This window comes from Onychomys torridus, chromosome 15 (genome assembly GCF_903995425.1).
Source record: "Onychomys torridus chromosome 15, mOncTor1.1, whole genome shotgun sequence".
Lineage (NCBI taxonomy): Eukaryota > Metazoa > Chordata > Mammalia > Rodentia > Cricetidae > Onychomys > Onychomys torridus.
In genome coordinates, this window is record NC_050457.1 from 72,498,855 (window position 1) to 72,520,591 (window position 21,737).

The following is a 21,737-nucleotide window of genomic DNA, read 5'->3' on the forward strand; positions in this document are numbered from 1 at the left end:
AAGGGACCATGCTGTTCTAAAGAGCAGGGGTGGTTCTGCACTTTCTGGAGCAGGGTAAACTTACTGACACATTTTCAGATAGCCAGTGTTCAGGAAGGAGCCCACATCCATGGCAGTTCAATTAGACAACAACAGGAAGTGGAATGCAACAGAAAACTCCAGGAGAATTGTCAGAGGGGACTGATGGACGGTCACACAGAGGCGTGGAAGGCTGTTCTCTGAAGGACTTTCGAACAGATAGGAGAATCCTTCTTGATTTAAAAGTTCTACTATTAAGAATAATTACAAAGCGACTAATGGATCTGAAGTGTCTTATTAGGAAACAGGTCTGATGCCCCTGACAGGCTCTTATTCACCCATATGTCACAAGTTCCGGCTAAGAAATGAGTATGCTATGTAAGAGTGAGTGAATTAAGGATTTGAAAGACAGCAATTCTATGTCACCAACAGATGACAGTATTGTGCATGCAAATAAACCAAATCCCCTAGGCAAAGAAACAGCAATAAGTCTGCTGATACTGCTGTGTACAGATCAGCAAAAAAATAAAATAAAATAAAAATAAAAAACCCAGATCACATCAACATTAATAATTAGGTTAAGTAAGTTTTTAAAGTTTGATTAACCCATTTTATTTTTCTTAACTGATATGTAATTTTTTTATTTTAGTTTTGAAATTTCAACATAATTACACTATATCTCCCCTCCCCTTTCCTTGCTCCAAACCCTCCCATACATCCCTCTGTGCTCTTTTCAAATTCATGGTCTCTTTTTGTTAATTGCTCTTATGTGCACATGTGCATAGACACATATATTTCTACATATCGCCTGCTCAGTCTGTGTAATGCTAACTGCATGTACATTATGAGCTGAGCAAGGACAACAACAATAGGCTGCCAAACAGGGCAGGAGAAAGGCCATCTTAAAATCCCATTTACAAAGCAACAGAAATTTGCTAATTTTATGAAGAAGGAAAAGTCTTAGAGAGATAGAAAAGAGCATCAGACATTTTAAGAGACACGCTGTCTCAGACAGGGAAGGACCAACAGAAATTCTCTAGGTGTTCTTTTTTTTTTAATTTAATGCCCTCCCAGCCCCCTGCTTAGATTCTTAAGATTTAAATCTCATGCCAAGCAAAATGTCAATGACTTAAAAAACTGTAACTCCAGACACCAACTGGATTTTCCATTGACTATGACAAACTGATTCTGAAATGTGTGCAGACATGTAAGGCTGTGAGCAAGGAACGGACCCTGGCCTTCCAGACAGGATGCTTCCTATGCAGCGGTCCCACTAACTTAGAGAGTACCACAGCCAGGAGATGCTGGGTTTGTGCCATCTAGCAGCAAGGTGCCTTTGACTACCCTCGAGCTGATGTTAGCTCTGGACTAGCATGAATGCAGAGGTGGTCTGGTGCACCTGGTCTCAGGTGTGCAGAAGGACAGCAGTGGAAGACAGAGATGATGCTGTCCAGAGCATAGGGGTGCATGCCAAGCCCTCTAAGAAGCTTGAGGGGACAGTCGTGAAGAGGAGGTAAAGTCACCCACTGTTTCTTGTGTCTATTATGACAGTGCCATTTTAGAGTGAGACAAACTTGAATTCACTGTTCCCTGTCTTAACTTCTGCAGCAAAAAGTGTCACCAAGGACAGTTTGATGATGCTCACATAAGCAGAGACTGGCAGATCCCTAGCATGCCTGACATAGGGTTCAGCTAGGGCTCTGTAATAGACACACTAAGAATACTTTCTCCACACATTCCCATCTTGACTTCAGGTCTCCATCAGCCTCTATCTACTGCAGTTCTTCTTCTCTATTCTCATCAACCCAAAGCTTCTCCTCATTCTGTTTCTAGATCCTTCTTTTCTTCCTCCTGTGAGGGGCCTCTGGGCTGCTGAATCTCTCACTGCTGAATGTAAGACAACTTGCTAAACAGTCTTATTAATAAAAACAGGGAGCCAGATATTGGGGTTAAAACTGAAAGATCAGAGGAATAGGACAAGCCACAGCCAACCTTACCTCACCAACCCTCAGTCTCCAGAGAGACTTACTTCCTGTATACCCACGCCTATATGCCTTTCTGTTCTGCCATCTCATTTCCTCTCTCCACCCAGCTACATCACTCCCTGTCTGTTTGTACAGACCTCCACACCTCCATGGTTAGTGCTTGGATTAAAGGTGTGTGTCACCATACCTGGCTCTGTTCCCAGTGTGGCCTTGAACTCATAGAGATCCAAATGGATCTCTGTCTCCAAAATGATAGGATTAAATGCATGCGCTACCATTTCCTGACTTCTGTGTTTAATATAGTGGCTGGCTTCTTCCTCTGATCCTCAGATAAGCTTTATTAGGACACACAATATATTGGGGGACACAATATATCACCACATTATTTTGAAAACTAAGCGAGCATCTTGTATAAATATCCTCCACTCAAACCTTTTCCCTAGTTGACACATCATCCCACTAAGCCATCAGACAGCTGCATGAGAGGACCCACTGAGTTCCATCACTGGATAGACCATACTGTTAAGACACGACGTCACCCAGATATGAGCCAAGACTAAGTCAAGAGCCCCAACAGGAGCAAAATGAGCATGAGTTTGCAACAAGAATAGGAAACAATATTAATCACAGGACGTGATCATGTTGGTCAAACAGCAGTGTCACCAGAGTCTGACTACACAGAAAGCAAAGTGTAACTGAGAAGGAATGTATCTGTGAACTAGTCTTGGAGAGTCAGAGCACACTAAGTGATGGGGCTGAACTCCAGACTACACCAAGCAGTGGCTCCACTATCCAAACAAAGGACCAGGGATCTGCCCAGCCCTAATGCCAGCAGGATTGATGAATTCTAACAGGCGCCGTATGACCTCAGCTAGCAAGCACCTCTCCAGGAGATATTTCAAAGGACTTTCTTCTCTGTGTCTGGCTTATTTCACTTTCAACTAGACAGGGAGAATAAGATTTGGTGATTTATTGCTCAGTATGCTGACTTCAGTCAATAATAATAGATTAGATATTTCAAAATTGCTAAAAGGAGCCAGGAGGGCTGGTGAATGCCTTTAATCCCAAAACTCAGAGTCAAAGGCAGAGGGACCTGTGAATTTGAGGCTACCCTGGTCCATATAGTACATTCTAAGCCAGCCATGGCTACATAGTAGAACCTTATCTCAAAAAAAGGTTGTTAAGAGTAGATTTTAGACATTCTCATTTCAAAAAGGGTAATTCAGTCAGGTGTTTGATATATTAGTTACTGGGATTTCATCACCTTACAAATCATATATACATCAAAGTATCACATTATAATCCATAATATAAAATTATTGTGTCAATTAAAAGACAACATATTTGTAAACCTTCTTTTCAGTCATGTTTTGCTCTCAGAGTCTAAGATGAAGTCTACAAAATCAAGTAAGGCTTGACTCAAGGCATGGAGATGGAGACCACAAAAGTATGCTGATGCCTTACCTGGTCCCAGGCAGATACGGTGCCTCCAAAGCACATGAACAGGTATCCCATGGCAACCAGACATATCCAAATCACCATCGAGAACACTCGGAGCAGCTTCTTAAACACAGACTCGATGCACACAAGGATGAATATGGCAAAGAAAATTGCCAGGGCAGTGGGAACTGTTATTAAAAACGCCACGTGGTCTTCCACTTCCTGGAGAGAGAAACAGTAGAGTGAGAAGTTGCAGTTAAGAAACAGAATGACAATGACCTATAAGGAAACATCACCTACGGCAATCAATGCCAAACTATGTAGGTCTAAAAATTATTTCAAAAGTAGAACAGTTCAAAAGTTTTTTTTTTAAAATTCCAAGTTTTATATTGAATAACCATGGTTTTCAATAGACCATGCAATATTGACTACTTAAACTAGACAAAATAGCCAGACAATCACATTTATATTTTCCAGAAAAATGGAGACATAGATTTTATACAGAAGTGACTTCAAGAAAAGCAAATGAATGTAAGAACCCATTAACGCCAGGGGAACTTAAGGCCATCAACTTCACTGCCTGAATTAAAGGATCATAAATACCATGGTCTCAGGAAATTAAGTCACCAAATGGATTTAGAATGCTTTATTTAAAAAAAAAAAGAAAGAAAGAAACACATTTGAACTACTCCATGTCTACAATGATTAGCTTTTATTTTAATTCATGCCAATTATTGTTCTAAAGGGATCACAGGTTAATAGTGAAGGAATAGAGAGTGCTAAATATAGAAGTCAGAGAACTGGAAGAATGTAAAAGAGAGCCCATAGCTGCTGTTACTCCCTCCATCTCTCTGGAACTCCTAAGTGAAAAGGAAGTGGGCATTCATTGATTATTAGCATCTTAACAGTGTCATTTCTAAATCCATTTTTATATACTTATTTTGTTTCTATTTCTTTCTTTTCTTTCAATTTTTTTTTCTCTTTAAAACAGGGTTTCTCTGTGTAGCTATGGCTGTCCTGGAATTCACTCTGTAGACCAGGTTAGTCTTGAACTCACAGAGCACAGAGTGCTGGGATTAAAGGTATGCACTACCACCACCCAGCTTGTTTCTGTTTCTTTACACACACACACACACACACACACACACACACACACACACACACTTCCGCTGTATACAAGGTGAGCACTGTAGCACAGACACCATGCTCCCTTTGATTATACCAGGAATAACTGAGATTGTATTCCATAAACACAAGTCCTGCTGTGGATGGCACTTACTAGGGGACAGGACATAGTGTAAGTATCTTTAATCCTCACCCAAGGGTCTGCAATCACTAACACATGATGTGAACGTTCAGTCAAAAATCTCCGCATGGCCAGGACCGTAAGGACTCTGGTGAAGTTTTAAGAACAGAAAGGTAACAAAGTTTTCTGTAGCCAGGGGATGCCTATGGTGATCTGGGGCACACAGCCTCGCTATCCCATTAGCAGCTTCACACTGGAGATGGCTGCATCTAAGTCCCAGGCAACCAGCCACAGAGCAGAACAGAGCAGCCAAGACCTTCATGGAGCCCAAGCAGAACTGGGACTCAGACGCCCTTCAACTCTCTTCATTTCCTGTGCTCTCAATGATACGTGTGTTAAATGGTCTGTGTAGGAAAAGAGCAACCAGAACAAGAGAAGTACACAGCATTCAGTGGTATTTCCATGTTTAACCCTCTGGTGTATTTTAATTTCTCGGATCCTTACACAAGTCCTATGAGACAGACCTCATGCTAGTACCATGCTAAAACTGAGAAAGTGGGGCTCAGAGAAGTGCCCTAGAGAGCAGGGGAGCAGGACTCCAGCCTAAGGGGCTCAGCCCTCTCCCTGAAGCAAACCCAGTTTAAAAGGCACGCCTTTGCACAGGCCAGAAGAACCAGTGTTTCAAGAACTGACAAAACCCAGAAAATCCTTGAGATTTTCTTACTCTCTCACTCCACTGATCTCTTCACCCATCATCAAGCCCCTAAATTAATGTTCTTACCCTCAGATACCATGACAGTCCTTGCAAAGGGGAATGAGCAACCTCTAGGCTAACTGACAGCCCAGCCCTCAGATACTGTAAGCCAACATGCCCAGGACATGGTAGCATGACATCTGAAGGTACCCTACTGGGGATTATGATTTCATGGCACACATGGGGCCATGAAAACTAACTTCATATTCCTAACCCTCTCACTATGAATTTAACTGAGCTGGGGACGAACAACTAATCACACAGTAGCCTAAAGGCTATTTTTCCAGAACAAATTTTCATTTGTCTCATTAATTCAGTGAAGAGGCAGTGTTCGACTTTTCTGACTCCTACATGCATAGCTGTAAAACAAAGGCCAGGGGCCGTAGGAAGCGGAAGACACAGAGGCGCTCCTTCAGGAAGCCATGCCAGAGGAGGGGTCCACAGGAGCTTTCCCAGTGCCTTCTGGGAAGCCCTCTGCAAAGATGACTAAGACCTGCTATCTCACTTGGCTATAATACTATGCTACTTTTTAAATTCAAGTATTAAGTCTCTCTTCTCTCTCTCTTTTTTTTTATTGCTTGTTTTTAGTGTCTGGTCACTAGATGTAAATTGCTTTCCTTGGCATTTCCATTAGTCACAGTAGCCAAGTGGCTGGTTTGCACAATCCTTTAGCTCCCCACAAAATATTTTAATTTCTCTTAAAATTAGAAAGCAGGCAGTTTCCTCATTTTTACTCGTTCTTTGAGAATGTTGTACGAAGCATGTTGGTTCATATGCAGCCCCACCCCAACTCTTTCCTTCCCCATCCAACTCTGTATCCATTCCGTTGTACTCCATTACGTGCAGTTCATTCTAGACACTTACTACTGGATGTGTGGCCTTCACCAGAGGAAGGTCAACCCACCAGGGGGCACACCCTTCAAGACAACTGACTCATCCTTTCCCAGAAGCTATCAAATGCCCAACAGCTCTTTGGCTAAGGGTAGGACTTTGTGCCCACCTCTCTTCTTGGTGCTAGGATCTTCTCTGACCCAGACCCATGCAGGCCATGTGCATGCTGCCACAAATGTTGTTGTTAATCCATATGTGCAACTACTCTGCTGTGTCCAGAAAAACACCATTTCTTTGTAATCATTGACTGTCCATGGTTCTTATGATTTTTCTGCCCCATCTTCTGCCATGATCCTTGAGTACTGGGTGGAGGAATATCATACAGAAGTAGCATTCAGAGGTTTTATATATATAATAAATATATAATAAATTTATATATATATATATATATATATATATATATATATATTACAAGGATATATCAAGGTTTCAGAGTTAATGATTACAACTCAGTGCACACTGTCATTCTGAATATATTTTTATGGAGGCAGGCCCCTGAGCCACAGTGGGATCCTGGTGGTCGAGTACACTTCTACTCACTAGCTGGATGACATTACCAGAATCATGATGCACACTAGCAGAGCAGCACCAGCTTTGCCCAGTGAGACCTGCCTGGTAGAGAGCTGAGGCCCTACATGGCCAGCAGGACAGGAGTCAGCTGCTGCTCATGAGGCTGGGGACCTGACTCTTGGCCAAGCCTGAACCCACTGAAAAGCAGGAAGAAGACAGCTGTCCACTTATTCTGCTGGTGAACTTCAGCTCTGAGTGAGGTTTCAAGGAGAGTTCTCCACAAAATAGAACCTTTTATGCAGTGTCAAGGAAAACAGAGGCGAGCATTCATTAGAGAATGTAAAAGCTTGTAAACTGCATTCTTCCCCAGGTCTCGCCCAGTGCATTGCGCATTTTTCTTAAGGCTAAGTAAATGAAGTCAAGGAATTCCCTCAGACTGAAATTACATGGCTCTCCTTTCCCACACCATCCCAATGGATGACAAGGACACCGTGGAGTTACCCCCATGGCTACGTTTTAAGCAAGATGAAATTATAAAACTCTGTAACAGAAAAGAACCAGTCACTTTTAATATGCAAATGAAAACATCAAAGCATTATCTACCTAAATAATTTTTATTTTCACGACCCCTTCCTCCTTTAGTGGAAAAAAAAGTTACCATACACACCAAATGAAATAAAATGTACTAAATTAAATGCCTTTAGCAGTACTAAAATGCCTTTTAAAAGGTAGAAAGAGAGAGCTAATGCACAGAAAATGGGATGTACTAAAATGTCTTCCACAAAGGGAACTTTCTACAAGGTATTATCTACTATAATGATAATGGGCTCCTATCACTCTCTTTGAAAATTTTGTCCTTCATTTTTGATGCATTTCCAGGTAATTCTGTATGGATTCTAATTGCTAGGACTATTACACACCCATCACTTTTGTTTATTACATGACAGCTCCCTGGTCTCTTCCAGGCCACTCTGCAGAGCAGCAGTTATCTGTCTTCAACATTTATTTTCCATGTGCACTGGTATTTTTTTTTTCCTGTTCAAGGTGCTAGTTTCCACTGAGATGATAACAGACACCCTCGTGTAAAGCAATACTTTTTATATTAAAAATACTTCCCTGGGGTTCTTTGAGGCCGTCCTGAGAGCAGAAATGCATTTGCACTGCATCCTGCAGCATACATGGCTGAGCACCCCAGTCACCTTCTTCACCGAACCCTGCTGCAGACTCCATGGCTCTGGGTGGTCAGTAAACACTGCAGCACCCTGAGTAGCAGTGCTGGGGAGGGAGTGAAAGCCTGCACTAAATGAGGCTCTCCATTTGATACAGGTGTGTGTCTGGAGACACCTGTTGTCATATGTAATAGAAAAAAAACCACTCCTATTCCTATTTGTAGAGTTATATTTTAATACAGAATGTAAAACAAATATGCAGTTGTGACCCTCTTAAACATGCACCAAGCTAATAACCCTCCAAGTGTATAAAGCAGAAGTGTACATAGAGAGAAAAGTAAACGAATCTCCTCAGAACAGGAGGTTCAAGCACCTCCCTCAAGCTGTTGACAGAGAAAGAAAACAGGACAGAAGCGAAGTCAAGCAAGCAACATAAACAGCAAACGAAAGTGGAAAGCTTGACTTGATTACAAGATCCAAGGAGGGCAATTACCTTTCCAGGCACACGGGCACGCAGAACAATCCCACACTGCACAGGGAGTGCAGTTTAAGCCCTTGCCGACCTTGTGCAGTGCCCTGGGTTCAATCAGTATCTCATATAAAGTAATTATGTATCAGGCAACTTGCTGAAAAGTAATAAAACTTTGTAAAAGTTTTAATGTTCTTTGATCATAGTATAACGCAAATTGGAAATTTATACAAAAGCACATGTAAAGCACATTAAAATTCACCTCATATGTGCAGGTTAATAGTAAAATACCCTCTGATTGACGGAAAAAAAATCAACTGAATTTTGAAAGAATAATGAAACAGTGTATCAGTTGCATGGCACACAGTAACAGCACTGGGGGATGGCAGCACTGGGGAATGGCAGCACTGGGGGATGGCAGCACTGGGGAATGGCAGGGCTGGGGATGGCAGCACTGGGGAATGGCAGGACTGGGGGATGGCAGCACTGGGGGATGGCAGCACTGGGGAATGGCAGGACTGGGGGATGGCAGCACTGGGGGATGGCAGCACTGGGGGATGGCAGGACTAGGGGACTGAGAAGTCCTAACGCCGGGATGGTTTGTTATGGTGTGGGTTTGGTGTTGCTGGGAACCACCTTTCCTAGAATCTCTGTAAGTCTATGTTTCTTTGCAAGAGCTGAACCAAAGAGGAATGTGGAAGACAAACGTGCATCAGGTGAGTCCTCACCAAATGTCTTCAGTCAGAAGTGCCTGTGGATGGACAGTGCCCCGAAAGGCTGGTACTGATCTTTGCATTCATTGTACTGGGGGCTCTTTGTCTCCAACTGTGACTGCTGATGACAGGCAGCAGAGCAGATGTTGGCTGCAGAAGGCAGGAGCCAAGAGATTCCCACTGACCTCTCTTCACCCTCCCATCCCCCAGTCCTCTGCCATTAAGTGAACAACCATGTTAATCTTCACGATTTCCTGGATGATCCAAGTTGGTGCTTTAAGGGTAATTCTTAAACCCTGATAAAAAATTACTCTCCTTTTGAGAAACCGTTGCTAATCTTCTACAAGACCTGAGAAGAGAATGAATGCACGCTAAGATGCCCAGTACTACAAAAGGCTGTCTGTCATACAGACAATTGAGTGAATAAGGGTAGGTCAGAGATAAGGTCCAACTAAAAGTTGGGACCTGGGAACTGAAAAGATGGCTCAGGTTAGGAGCACTGATTACCCTTCCATAGGAACTGGGTTCGATTTCCACCACTCACACAGTGGCTCACAACCATCTAGTTCCAGGGAATTCAGCACCCTCTTCTGGCCTCTGGAGGCACCAGGCAAACACACATGTATACAGACATACATGCAGGCAACATACACACACACCACCACTACCACCACCACTATCACCCCACAATCTTTTAAAAAGTATGTGGCTAATAAAGCCTTTCAGTTGGATTTTTCTCTTGGCGCAGTGGTGGGTGGGTAGTATTAGTATGGCTGCTTTCGGTACATGAGGTGATTGCTAAAGAGTCAACAATATGTCTTTCCAGCCTACAGATATCCAGACCAAGGAAAATAAAACTAGCCACAAGTAATGACTTCCCACCCTTCCTTTGGGCAAATGAATATCATTTACACTAGACTCTTCCTGAGCTTGATGCTATCAATGGATGGAATTTTTGTGTGTGTGTGTGGGGGGGGGTGCTATCTTCTTGAAGGAATATACTATATATGAAGGACCAGGAAGGTCATCTGTAATAGCAATTATAACTATCAATCATTCTGGATCACCTGTTATGGCTTTGTTGTGAAGCTTGGTAGAAAAATTCCCTTCCTTGATGGTTCACAATTACAATTCCAACACCTGAGAGGAATAGGCAAGAGGCTCAATTTAAGTTCAATACATAGCAATGTTGAGGCCAGTGGGGAATATACAAGAACTTGTCTCAAAAATAACTCGTTGATTAATTATTTAAGACAAATAATTTAATCAATGATACCCAAAACAAGTAACTTTAACCAATTGTTCTTGTTTCCTTTCCACTGGTATGATAAAATACCCTTGGCAAAAAATCAAGGAGAAGGGGTCTATTTGGCTCAAAATGCCAGGTTATCCACGGCAGCAGTGAGACAGCTGGTCATATCACAAGTGCTCAAGAGTAGAGAGACAGTGGACATGTGTGTACTCACTAATTCTCAGCCCTTCTCTAAAAGCACACACTCCAGGGCCCAAACTCAGGGAATGATGATGCCTATTGGGGGTGGGGTATGCCCACCTCATCTGAAGCAATCAAGATGACCCCACACAGACACACCCACGGGTCAGCCTAATCTGGACACCTTCCTTCATAGGTACAGTCTTCCCAGGTGTTTATAATTGGGCTAAATTAACAATTAAAACCAATGGTGAAACAAGAACCAGTCATGTTAACCAATGGTGCAGGACGGTCTAGAACAAAACACCCACGTGTGGGATTTTAATACACGGGAGGTATGTGAAGAATAACTAAAGTTCATCAGTAGAAGTTGATTTTCTACCAGAAAGACAATGTGCTTGGATCTCCACCTTACAGTACACTTACACAGATTCTGCTTCTTGGCTTTCATAAATGAAAATAGGCTAAGGGTAAAATGTATTCAGATTACCTAAGCTAGAGAGCATCTGGGCTTAGCCACAGCAGCTCGGGTTCTGAAGCCTGGAAGGCTTTCCTTCGTGATAATCTGACAAAGAGTGGGGTTTGGTACTGCTGCCCAGTGTACAAGAGAAGACGGTACTGCATCACTCAAGTAAGGAGTGAGTCTGATTCAGAGCTGCAAGCTTGGTGTCTACTGAGTGAATATCATGTTCTCACGATCGTTAGGTTGAAAAGTCTTACACTAAACTATCACTAAATTGGTGGTGACTGTCTGTATATGTACACTGTATGTGTACACAGGTATGACAAAGTGAACAAAAATGGAAATCTAGAAAAGACAAACACAATTCAATGTGAAGCTGATGCCTGGAGGGAGATGGGAATGAGATGGAACATACACTCAGAAATAAATCACTGGGCAGATGTAACCCGCCCTGGATTAGTGACTGTTTATAAGTAAGCAAGTAATCCAGATGTAAATCAAGGAGGATTGGGCTCAGGAAGGGAAGATTAATCAAGCTAATCGAATGATTAATCCCACTCTGCACCTCCTCCCAATTCCAGAGTGTACGGCTCTTAGGTCCGAACTAACTGCCGTCTACCATGGAGATGGACTGTGAGGTTCACCCTATGTCTGAGCTGTGTCCACTTCATTTGTACCCAGGTGATCATATCTCAGCTGACCATAGCAGTGAGCTTGTGGTATTTGTAGCTTTTATTAATTCTACTAACAGACTAGCCTAAGATTTCCTTTCCTTAGAAATGTTTACAGGAGACTTTTAACATGAAATCTTAAATGCTGCACCATATTCTTTTAAAAATAACACAAGACACTAAAACACACACTGTACACATTAGCATTCATGTACCATACACAATAATTCAGCCTTGGCAGTAACTGTACAGGAGTGGTAGCCAGTGCCTTTGAGCTCTATCTTGTAGCTGTGATATCAAACCATGGGATAAAGGAAGGTAAAGGGTACAGATGGGAAGCTTCATCCATGCTGATCCACTAACTTCTCTACTGAGGGCCTTTGGGAGGCAGAAGCAGGCAGATCTCTGTGAGTTCAAGGCCAGCCTGCTCTACAGGTCCACACTGTGAGCTCTTGAACACCCAGAGCTCTGTGGTAAGAGCCTGTCTCAACAAAACAAATGACCACAAACAAACAAGGGACCTTTGCATTTCTTTCCTGCATGTTTCAACTCTATTACAATATTCACTCCATATATTTCAATGTCCCTAATGATTTTCATCACTAGCTTTTTTGATTGGGTTGAAATACAGCGTCTTAAGACTGTAATGATCATGACTCTGATCTCTCTCCCTCCCTCTCCATCCCTCCTCCTCCCTCTTTCCCTGCCTCTTCTTTCTCTCCCTGTGCCTTCCTTCTCCTTATTCCTTTAGCACAGTTCACCCTAGAGTTCTGAGCGACTCTAAGACCCAGCTGCCCAGTCAGCTCATTGCAGTTTCCAGGTTGACAACTGTTCCTGTGTCCACTACTCTCACCTGATCCTGGGTTCTGGAGACAAAAGTGTAGACCAAAGGAAAACAACAAGAGAAAAAAAAAAAAGAGTAGGGAGGTAGGGAGGCACTAAAGGAATAATCTGTAACACTGCCAATAAGGCTGCAGCAAAGCAGTCCTTCTCCTGGCCCGCTGTACCCCTTCTCCTGGCCTGCTGTGCCCCTTCTCCTGGCCTGCTGTACCCTTTCTCCTGGCCCGCTGTGCCCCTTCTCCTGGCCTGCTGTACCCTTTCTCCTGGCCTGCTGTACCCCTTCTCCTGGCCCCTGTGCCCCTTCTCCTGCCCCCCATCCCCGTTCTCCTGCCCCCTCCTCCCCGCCCCCTGTACCCCTCCCCCTGGTCCCCAGCCCCCCCCCCCCCCCGTCTCCTGGCTCCCTGTACCCTTTCTCCTGCTCCCATCCCCCTTCTTCTGGCCCCCTGTACCCCTTCTCCTGATCCCCAGCACCCCTTCTCCTGGCCTGTCATACCCCTTCTATATGCTTTTGTTGTATTCTTACACAAAGAGAGCATTGATTTAGCACAAGACTAATTTTGTCAAAGGAAACAAATATACAAAGTGACTCAATAACTCTTTTTTCTCTCCCAAGCACACCTGGGATTTGCAAACCAGGTATGTGTGTATATTTCTTAGTGTATTACCATGTTATCACTGGGTAAACATTCCTTTATTACTCTTGGTAATTTTATTTAAAATTACTCAAAGGTAAGAATTGAGAAGTCTAGAAGACAATGTGAAGGTCGGGTTGGCAAGAATTTCTGTTCTGGGGAATCTTAAACTTTTGTCAAAATGTGACTTGCAACTAAACTATCCACACTTCTTCCTTAAAAAAAAAAAAAAAACAGTTCTATGCACATTTATCATATAAATGGAAGCACATGCCTGGTCTTTCACATGCAGAATTTAACATTTCCAGTATTCATTTTGTTTTCGTCCTGAAACAACTCTGTTGACACAAGCACTTGATATGGAGATCCTTCTGTGGTATAAAAACAGCCATGACTAGGAAAAACTTGTTTTAGGCATAGTATATGTCTCGTCTTGTCCTAACTACTCAGGGGATTTATCATACTTAAATCACAACCAAGTCCCATTCGTGTGGTTCTGCTATTCATTGTACTTTTTGGAAGGAATTGAGGAAAGAACAGTTTAACTGGAAAGGGTTACCTACCAACACCTAGGACTGGATGCAGGAGGATCAGCAATACGATGCTCTCCACCAGTGGCCACATATGGGAAATGCAGCTGTGAGGAGACTGCTGCCTGGTCAGTGCTGTGTCACCCACAGAGGACAGTGACTTCCTTTTTGATAGAGCTCACAGTGAGTTGAGAGAAAAACATGCCCAGAGATAGATCTATCTGAACTTCCCCAGCAATGCGAGGGTTAAACCGTTTTGTACCATTCACGAGCATTCCAAGTATGAGAAGCAGAAATCAATAATGATGGGGTGTTCAGCAATGGCTGGACTCTCCAGGAACTTGAATGGGGACACACAACAGAGGAAGCGGTGGGAACCACAGACATACAGCCTTAGCTGGGGAGCCCAGCATCACCAGCTACCCCCAGAAATAAACAGTGACTGAAGAGATGGCTGCAGTGTATCGACATGAGACACTCGGGTGCACCACTGGGGAGATGTCAGCACAGTGACAGCCTCAGCAGGCACTCAGGGAGTATTCAGCAACCTAAGAAATAGGGTAAGCTAAGTGATTTCCTCAATGGCAACAACCTAATAGACTACTAGATTCTAGTAGATTCTACCTGAACACCCACCAAAAACAATTACAGATCAAACAAGACTTTCATGAGGACCACCACCCAACACTGCTAACTGTTCAATATCTCAGCTCTATTGTTATTTTTCAATAGACTCCATGACTTCAAAATACCAGTAAGAAACCATAGCTCAAAGGAATGGCTATCATGGACCATATTGTTGTCAGGACCTCCTCAGACCACAGGAATACCATGGGTGGATTCTCTGCTCAATGGGGGCAAATCCTAGGAGGGGTTAGTATACAGAAAATGATTGATGCCACCAATTCAATGAACAGGTTATGAAGAAGCATCTCTGCCTCCTTTATCACAGAGAGAGAGAAACAAGATGCAGCCATTGCAGAGTAAAGTCTGGGACTGTTCGAAGCAGGAGGGATATCTACCAGGGAACTATGAAAGTCAGAGATGGAAATTCCAGACCTGCTATGTTCTCCCACAGCACCATTGGGGAAAGCCAAGTGCCCTGAGATCTGGTCCCATCTCTGCAAACCACACAACCTAGAAGAAATTAATTTAGCCCTCTGGGTATTTTAGTTTGTTCATATGTTGAATGAGTCTCTCTCAATTCTCCTACTAGGCAGCTAACAGGACAATGAAAGTGCATCTCAGGGGGCCTTGGGATGTTAATCAACCCCTGAGCTGCTTCTAGGCCACTTGGATCACCTCCTCCTGAGATGGGCCCCATTTTATTTGACAAACAAGGGAACACGTGGTAAACGGTCTACCTAAGGTCACAGATGTCAGAACACAGACAGGAAGGAAATCAAAATTCCAAGACAGAGCGATGCTCTTAACCATTTTATACGATTGCCAATTTTCTTCTTCATTCTCCCTAGACATGTTCTTGAGTAGCTCAGGTTGGCTTCAAACTTCAGAGTATGTCTGAGGATGACCTTGAACTCTGATCCTCCTGCACCCACCCTTTAAGCACTGAGATTGGAGGTGTGTACGGCAAAGCCTAGTTCTCCACTGTCATTTTTAAACAGAGAGGAATGCTTCCAATTTCAATTTGTGGGGTTGGGGATTTAGCTCAGTGGTAGAGCACTTGCCTAGCAAGCACAAGGCCCTGGGTTCGATCCTCAGCTGTGGTAAACCAAAAAAAAAAAAAAAAAAAAAAAAAAAACAATTTCAATTTGTACCTGGATACCTCTTTATATTACAACCAACATGCCTGCACAAAATTAAGAGTTTTTCCTCAGCCTTGTGTCGACCTCAGGTAAAAATGACTTAGTAACTGGATGGCTGCAAATTACAAACACCTGCAAAGGAAACGGTGCTCTCGGCATGGAAATGCCAGAAAAGACGGCTCTTCAGCCACCTTTGCTCTGGTTCTTGGGAAATGCTCTGTTCCCTTCTCCTCCTAGAATTGTGTAACTGCAGAAAGCACACACTGAAACCCCTGTTCTTTAGAGAGGCGGGGCAGGTCTGTCTGTCATCCTTCTCAAAAGTGAGTGATGCTTCCACCAACAGCAGGTGCTGAAAGACTGGATCCATCGAGACATGTTCTCCCTACAAATGCTTGTGCCTGTTCTGAAAGATGAACATTCTTTGCAGTAGATGGAGATGAAAGAAATTGTCTGATATATTTGCCCCGAGGGGGGGAAATTTAGTGATAGAAAATTAATGTGTAGTGAAAAGTACTTACACTTACTGCTTCTAAAAGCTAGCTCACTGTATCACTGTAAAAGTGGGTGGGCCATATGCTCAGATGCACATACTGCATATTTATAGTTAATAAAATTACATATTCTTACTCCAAGATATGCTACAAAAGCTACTTTATTAAAATATCTGACTACTTTAAAATTTATGGGAATATAACTTTTCCATTCAAACATTGACTACTCCTAAGTATAAATTTTAGTTAAAACAAACATGACCAGAGCCACCTGGTATTTTGACAAACAAAATTTATGTCAACCTTTCCTAACAATGAAGGCAATTTTTGAGCAAAGCTGGCAGATTTCTGACATAATAAATGAGAAGATTTTGTTCTGAAAGGAGGTTTTCATGCATTCAGTAATGAGCACTAGCTCTAAAACTCAAAGTGACATGATAATATTTACAACTTCCTTTGGTCTCATTAGTTCTAAGTTTTCTGTTTCAGAGTCACCGTGACAACCATCCATGAGGCACTTGGTAGGCACTCGGCAAACCAATGTCAAAAAAAAAAATCATAAGTCAGCTTTGTATTGAAACTTTCCACAGCAAGAAAAGAAACCGTGTTGACCTTATCAAGAGAAAGCAAAAATATGAACTATCCCAACAATTGCTCTATCTAACTCAAGTCATCTTTGGATACTTCTTAGCAAGTATGAGACATTAGTCTTGTTTTTAGACTTTTAGATTGAAAACAATCAATTATACAAGTCCATTGAATTTCAAGTTAGCCTTTATTTCTACAGAATAATGAAAATCCGGTGAATATCCATTTAACACTGTGGTCAGTATGGCTGAATCACAGACTGACTGTGGATTGAAATTAAGTGATATAAGATGTTAACAGCATCAGTTAGGATAATATCAAATCAAAGCACAGGTTGCCATCCACCCCCCCTTTTTAAAAAAAAATTTTCACTCATACCTCCAACAAGGTTTCCTGTAGCCCAGGCTAGACTGGAACTCACCATGGAGTGAGCATGACCTTGCATTTCCTAATACCCTTCCTCCCATCTACTGTGCTGGATTCCAGGAATGTAACACCACAATGTTTGTACCTGGTGTTGCAGATGGAACCCAGGGCTTCCATGCTAGGCAAGAACTCTACCCACTGAGTACTTCTCCAGTCCCCCTTTATCCTTTTGAACATAAATTCAAAAACTAATTTATATAGAGGCAGCAATAAATGGCAAAAAAGATTTCTATGTGCTTGGATTATCCTGGCATCATTCTGTGACCCAAATATACTAGGAGGTAGGAGCTGTGTTCAAGAAAACTGCCACCCATTTGTTACTGTAAAAACTCATGAAGGACTAACAGAAGTCAAAACCAGGCAGATGCATGGGAATGAAGGAAACTATCCAAGATTTTAGGCAGTAAAAACTAGATCTGTTTCACTGTTGAATTACATGAGGGCTCAGCCATTCCCTAAAGTGCTCCAAGGTGGAGAGATGGCAGACCCAGAGCTGAAGTGGCATTTCCATCCCCCAAGGTGGACCTCCCAGAAGTCATGGTCTGCTCAGTCTGAGACAAGAATGCATCTCCACCTATTTACGCAAGGCTCTAACTCGACCCTACAGCATCTGCTGTGTTCCTATCTGGATGGGGGATTTCCTTTTTGAAAGTGGAGATAGTGGCTACAATTTCTCTAAAAGCAAAACAGAAATGCATCTTTGTGAAGTGAGGAGTTTCACAGTCTCCCCTCCTATGGCATGCTTTTGAAGGACAGTGCCCACATCTCTGGGGCTTTTCTCTCTGGAGCCAGAGTCCCCACCTGAAGGTAAACTTTGGACTGCATCCAGGCATCTGCCCTGGAACAGGTCTTCTGTTTACACTAAAAATTTACATAGTAGACATGAAGCCAGCCAGGGACACTGAGGAACAGAATCCATTTCACGTCACATGTGGACCTTGGCCTGGGTGTCAGCCAAGTTACGGAAAACACCCACTCTGGTAAAATGATTTGGCATATTAAGAAAAAGTAGTGATACCCTTTAAAATGGCATGAGGCCCTACCTCTAGCTGGGGAGCTATAGGCAGCTGATGGTTGCTGCAAGGAGAGTCACTTTTCTTTGAGAGGCGGCCACTGGCAGGATAACCCCATGGCCATACATGTATGTGCAGCATTAAGGACTCAGAGTTGTTTTTTAAAAAGACTTGAGGAAAGAAGGGAGATAAACTCAGGAGAGGTGGGAGTGGGGAGGGCTAGATATGATTAGCTACATTGCATATGTTTAGGGAATTTTCAAAGACTTTTCCAAAGATACCATTCCAACATTTAAACCAACAGAACATAAAACTCTCTAAAGCAACTCAGAAAAGCGAGCTTTCAGTCTTCCACGAATTTCTCACTGACCCATTCAAGAGCACCGAATTCAACATGGTTTATGTCAGAGCATTCTAACATGGAAAACAAAGTAGTGTACCCGGGGAACAAGAAGTTCACACTTGTGTCCCTAGACTAAGGGCACTATAAATAGGCCATCACCTGCTCCTCTCCATTTAGGAAGGAACCAGCTAGAAGGATTTGAATTACACGTTCAGGAGACTCACAGAGACATTAAGGAAGAACACATTTCCAAAGGACAAGCAACCGCGATGCGTTTTCTTGCCAGCAGCCTGAGAATGAGAACACTTTAGAGACTGCTGGCCAGCAGTCCTGCCGCCCCCACCCCCAAATCTCTCTTTAAGTTCTTTTTGGTCTTGTCAGTAGTGACAAGAAATAATTTTTTGGTTACCTGGCAGGGGGTGAGGGTTGCTCTCCTCTCACACCTAGGCTACAAGGATCAAAGGGGCCCCCTTGCTTTGCCTGCTGCAGGAGAGGGCCAGTGACGTCATGGCCTGCCACGTAGGATTTTCTCTCCTTACCTCACAGAACTCAATCAGAAAACAAGACCCACACCGGTGGGGGCATTTAAAAACAAACAAACAAACAACTGAGCCATGATGGAAACTTTTCTATTGCTTCATAATGTGAACACCATATGGCTCGGTGTATCTAAAACAAATTGCCAAATACCTAACAGAGTTTCTGTGCCCTTGAGGCAGCATGAGCTGAATGAATCTGCTAGTCTTGCTCCGGGAGACTGATGAATACAGGCATGCATTTACACCCTAAGCTCAGGAAATATCATTCACTGGAGACAGCCCCAGATCAACCACTGACCACACAACTCACGAGATTATCCAGGCCGCGCGCGCGCGCGCACGCACACACACACACACACACACACACACACACACACACACACACACACACAGTCTGCACATACAAATCATGGGCAGGGGCGAAAAGTTTGAACCACACTGAAGAGAGCGCTAAGAGGAGTTACCTCCATCTACAGATTTCCTCTCAGGGCTCAAGGGAGCCAGCCCAAGATTCCTGACTAAAAATTATGAACCAGAAAAATTGACTGACATCAGCTGTTGGGCTGCGTTAAGGCCCCCAGTGATGAAAACATGCTTTAGCCATCTTCAGGGAATCATGAGCCCAGTCATGCACTTCTCAAGAAAGGGAAAAGCAGCGAGGGTCACTCCAAATTTCAGCTCACTTGTAGTCTCTGGGGATGAGCCATGGGCATCTGCTCAACACTCCATCACTTTCTCTCTACAGTGGTAAGCACGGATAGATTCAAAAGCATAGGTGCACATGATCTGGTTTTCAATTTCGCGGTCGTGAACCCCTTTCCCAAGTCAGTTCATACTAAGAGTTAAATAATGCCCAGACCGAACTCAAAGAGAGCAGGGGGCATTCCACGGACCGGGATGGGAGGCAGCAGTCGCGCCAAGGAAGCCCGAGGACTGTTTCTGCTGCTGCGGGCAGCGGCGCTGGGTGAAAGCGCAGAGTTGGCCACGGGGCGCAGAGATGCTGAACCCACACGCCCTGCCCGTCCACCTGGAGCACGCCCTGGCAACTTTATTTTGGGCAAAGCCTTCCGAGGAAACTTTTCCTCTGCCCACAGCTCTCGCCCGAGCCACGCCGGCCTCGGGCAGGACACAACGGGTGAGGAGCAGCCCGGGGCGGGACACGGTCGCCAGCGAGGTCCCCGCGGAGCCACAGGGAGGCCACTCACCAGCCCGAGCGCGAAGAAGACGGCTAGAAGGGCGAGGCAGGCGCCCATGACGATGAGCAGCAGGAAAACGATGAGCGGGTGCTGCTGGCTCATGCAGTAGTAGGACTCGTAGAGCCAGTCCCGGGACCGCTGCAGCCCCTCGCCGCCGCCCGCCGCTGCCGCCGCGGCCGCCTCGGCGCGGTCCCGCAGGTAGCGGCGCCGCCGCATCGCCTCCTGCCACATCGGGGCGGCTAGCTGAGCGCCCGCGGTCCGCGCCCGGCCGGGCCAGCGCCGCTCTGCGGTCGCCTACCGCCTGCCGCCCCCGCGCCCGCCGCAGCGACCCGCCGGCTGCCCGCCCGGAGCCGTGCGCAGGGGCCTCGGGCGCGGGCGGAGCTCGCAGCCCCGGGCTGGGCGCGCTGACGCGCGGGCGGGGGCCGGGGGCGGCCTCAGGGCAGCTCCCGGGCGCCGCCGCCGCCACCACCGCGCGCGAGGGCGGGAGCGCCACCCGGCCCCTCGGCCCGCCTCGCCCCACCCCGCGCGCGGCGCACGGGCCTCCGCGCAGGGGCGGCGCCGGCCCGCGCCCACCACCGCCCCCCGACGGACGGCCAGGCCCAGCGGCGGGGAAAGCTGCGGAGCGCGTCCTTGTCCTCCACCCTGCTACAGGCCACACAGTGGGAAGCCCCCTCCTCTCCCTGTTGGACCTCAGACAGGCAGAGTGGGGCTCCAGTCCTGCTCTCCACTATAGCAGAGCACACAGCCTGGGGCTACCCTCTGCCTCCTCAGATCTCCCACCTGGGCTGCCAGGGTCCCCATTGCCTCTCCATGATCTCACAGGACATCCAGGAGGGACGCTGACATGCTCCAATACCCCCAGCCTCTGGAGAGGGGTCCCTCATGCCTGACCACTGCCTCTTTTTAGTGTCCCTACTTAGTAGGATCTAGCTTACTTTTCACCTTCTCTGCAGTACCTTGTCTCCCAGTGCAAAGCAGGGGCTTGTGGAAATCCTCTTGAAAGAACAGCCCCAAGAGCTCAACCACACAGTAAGTAGAGACACTTGCGGTCCTCCTCAGGTAGATGGCCTCACCTGTGCTCTGCACTTTGCTCTTCACACTTTGCAAGTTCCCCGGTGAACCTTGGTGTCAGGTATCACAGGTTGCCCCAGAACCCCTCAGTCTAGCAGGGATTGGCATGGAAGGTGTGCCAAGGAGCAGGATTGGGCCTCTGTGTAGGCAAACTTAGCCTGGGATTCAGTCACTCCAGGCCACTTGCTACTTTGAGGGACCAGATGCACAAAGCATGGAAGACCTCGCTAGATCCTCTGTGGGCAGGCTGGGCTAGCGTCTGGGGAGGCAGTGTTGCCTGCTTCCTTGTGCCTGCGACTTGAGGCCATTGTCGCTCTTTTCTAGATTCTTGATTGCAGGTCTAACCACTTATCTTCGAAGGACTACTTCTAGAGGGTTCCTACTCTACTGTCCTTCAATCCAAAGACACTCAGAAACCATTTTCTCCCCCAAGTCATTTTCCGAGTCCCACACACAACAATGCATCAACAGCTATTCCTCTGTCTCAGTGGGTGATCAGCTACAGGATTGCATTGTCTGAGACCTGAGGCTGTGACCTGTC

General features: G+C 45.1%; 1 protein-coding gene across 2 annotated transcripts in view; it reads right to left on the reverse strand.

The window, feature by feature from the left end:
* The window catches only part of Adcy2 (adenylate cyclase 2), a 381,912-nt gene extending 361,298 nt beyond the window's left edge, over positions 1–20,614 (reverse strand). For both annotated transcript variants that reach the window (XM_036206713.1, XM_036206711.1), the window contains exons 1-2: positions 20,135–20,614; positions 3,468–3,665 (exon numbers count right to left, since the gene is read on the reverse strand). In XM_036206713.1, coding sequence (XP_036062606.1) covers positions 3,468–3,665; positions 20,135–20,356 — 420 coding nt within the window. In that variant the 5' untranslated portion in view covers positions 20,357–20,614. The remainder of the gene's footprint in view (positions 1–3,467; positions 3,666–20,134) is intronic.
* Between the last annotated feature and the right edge of the window lie 1,123 nt (positions 20,615–21,737).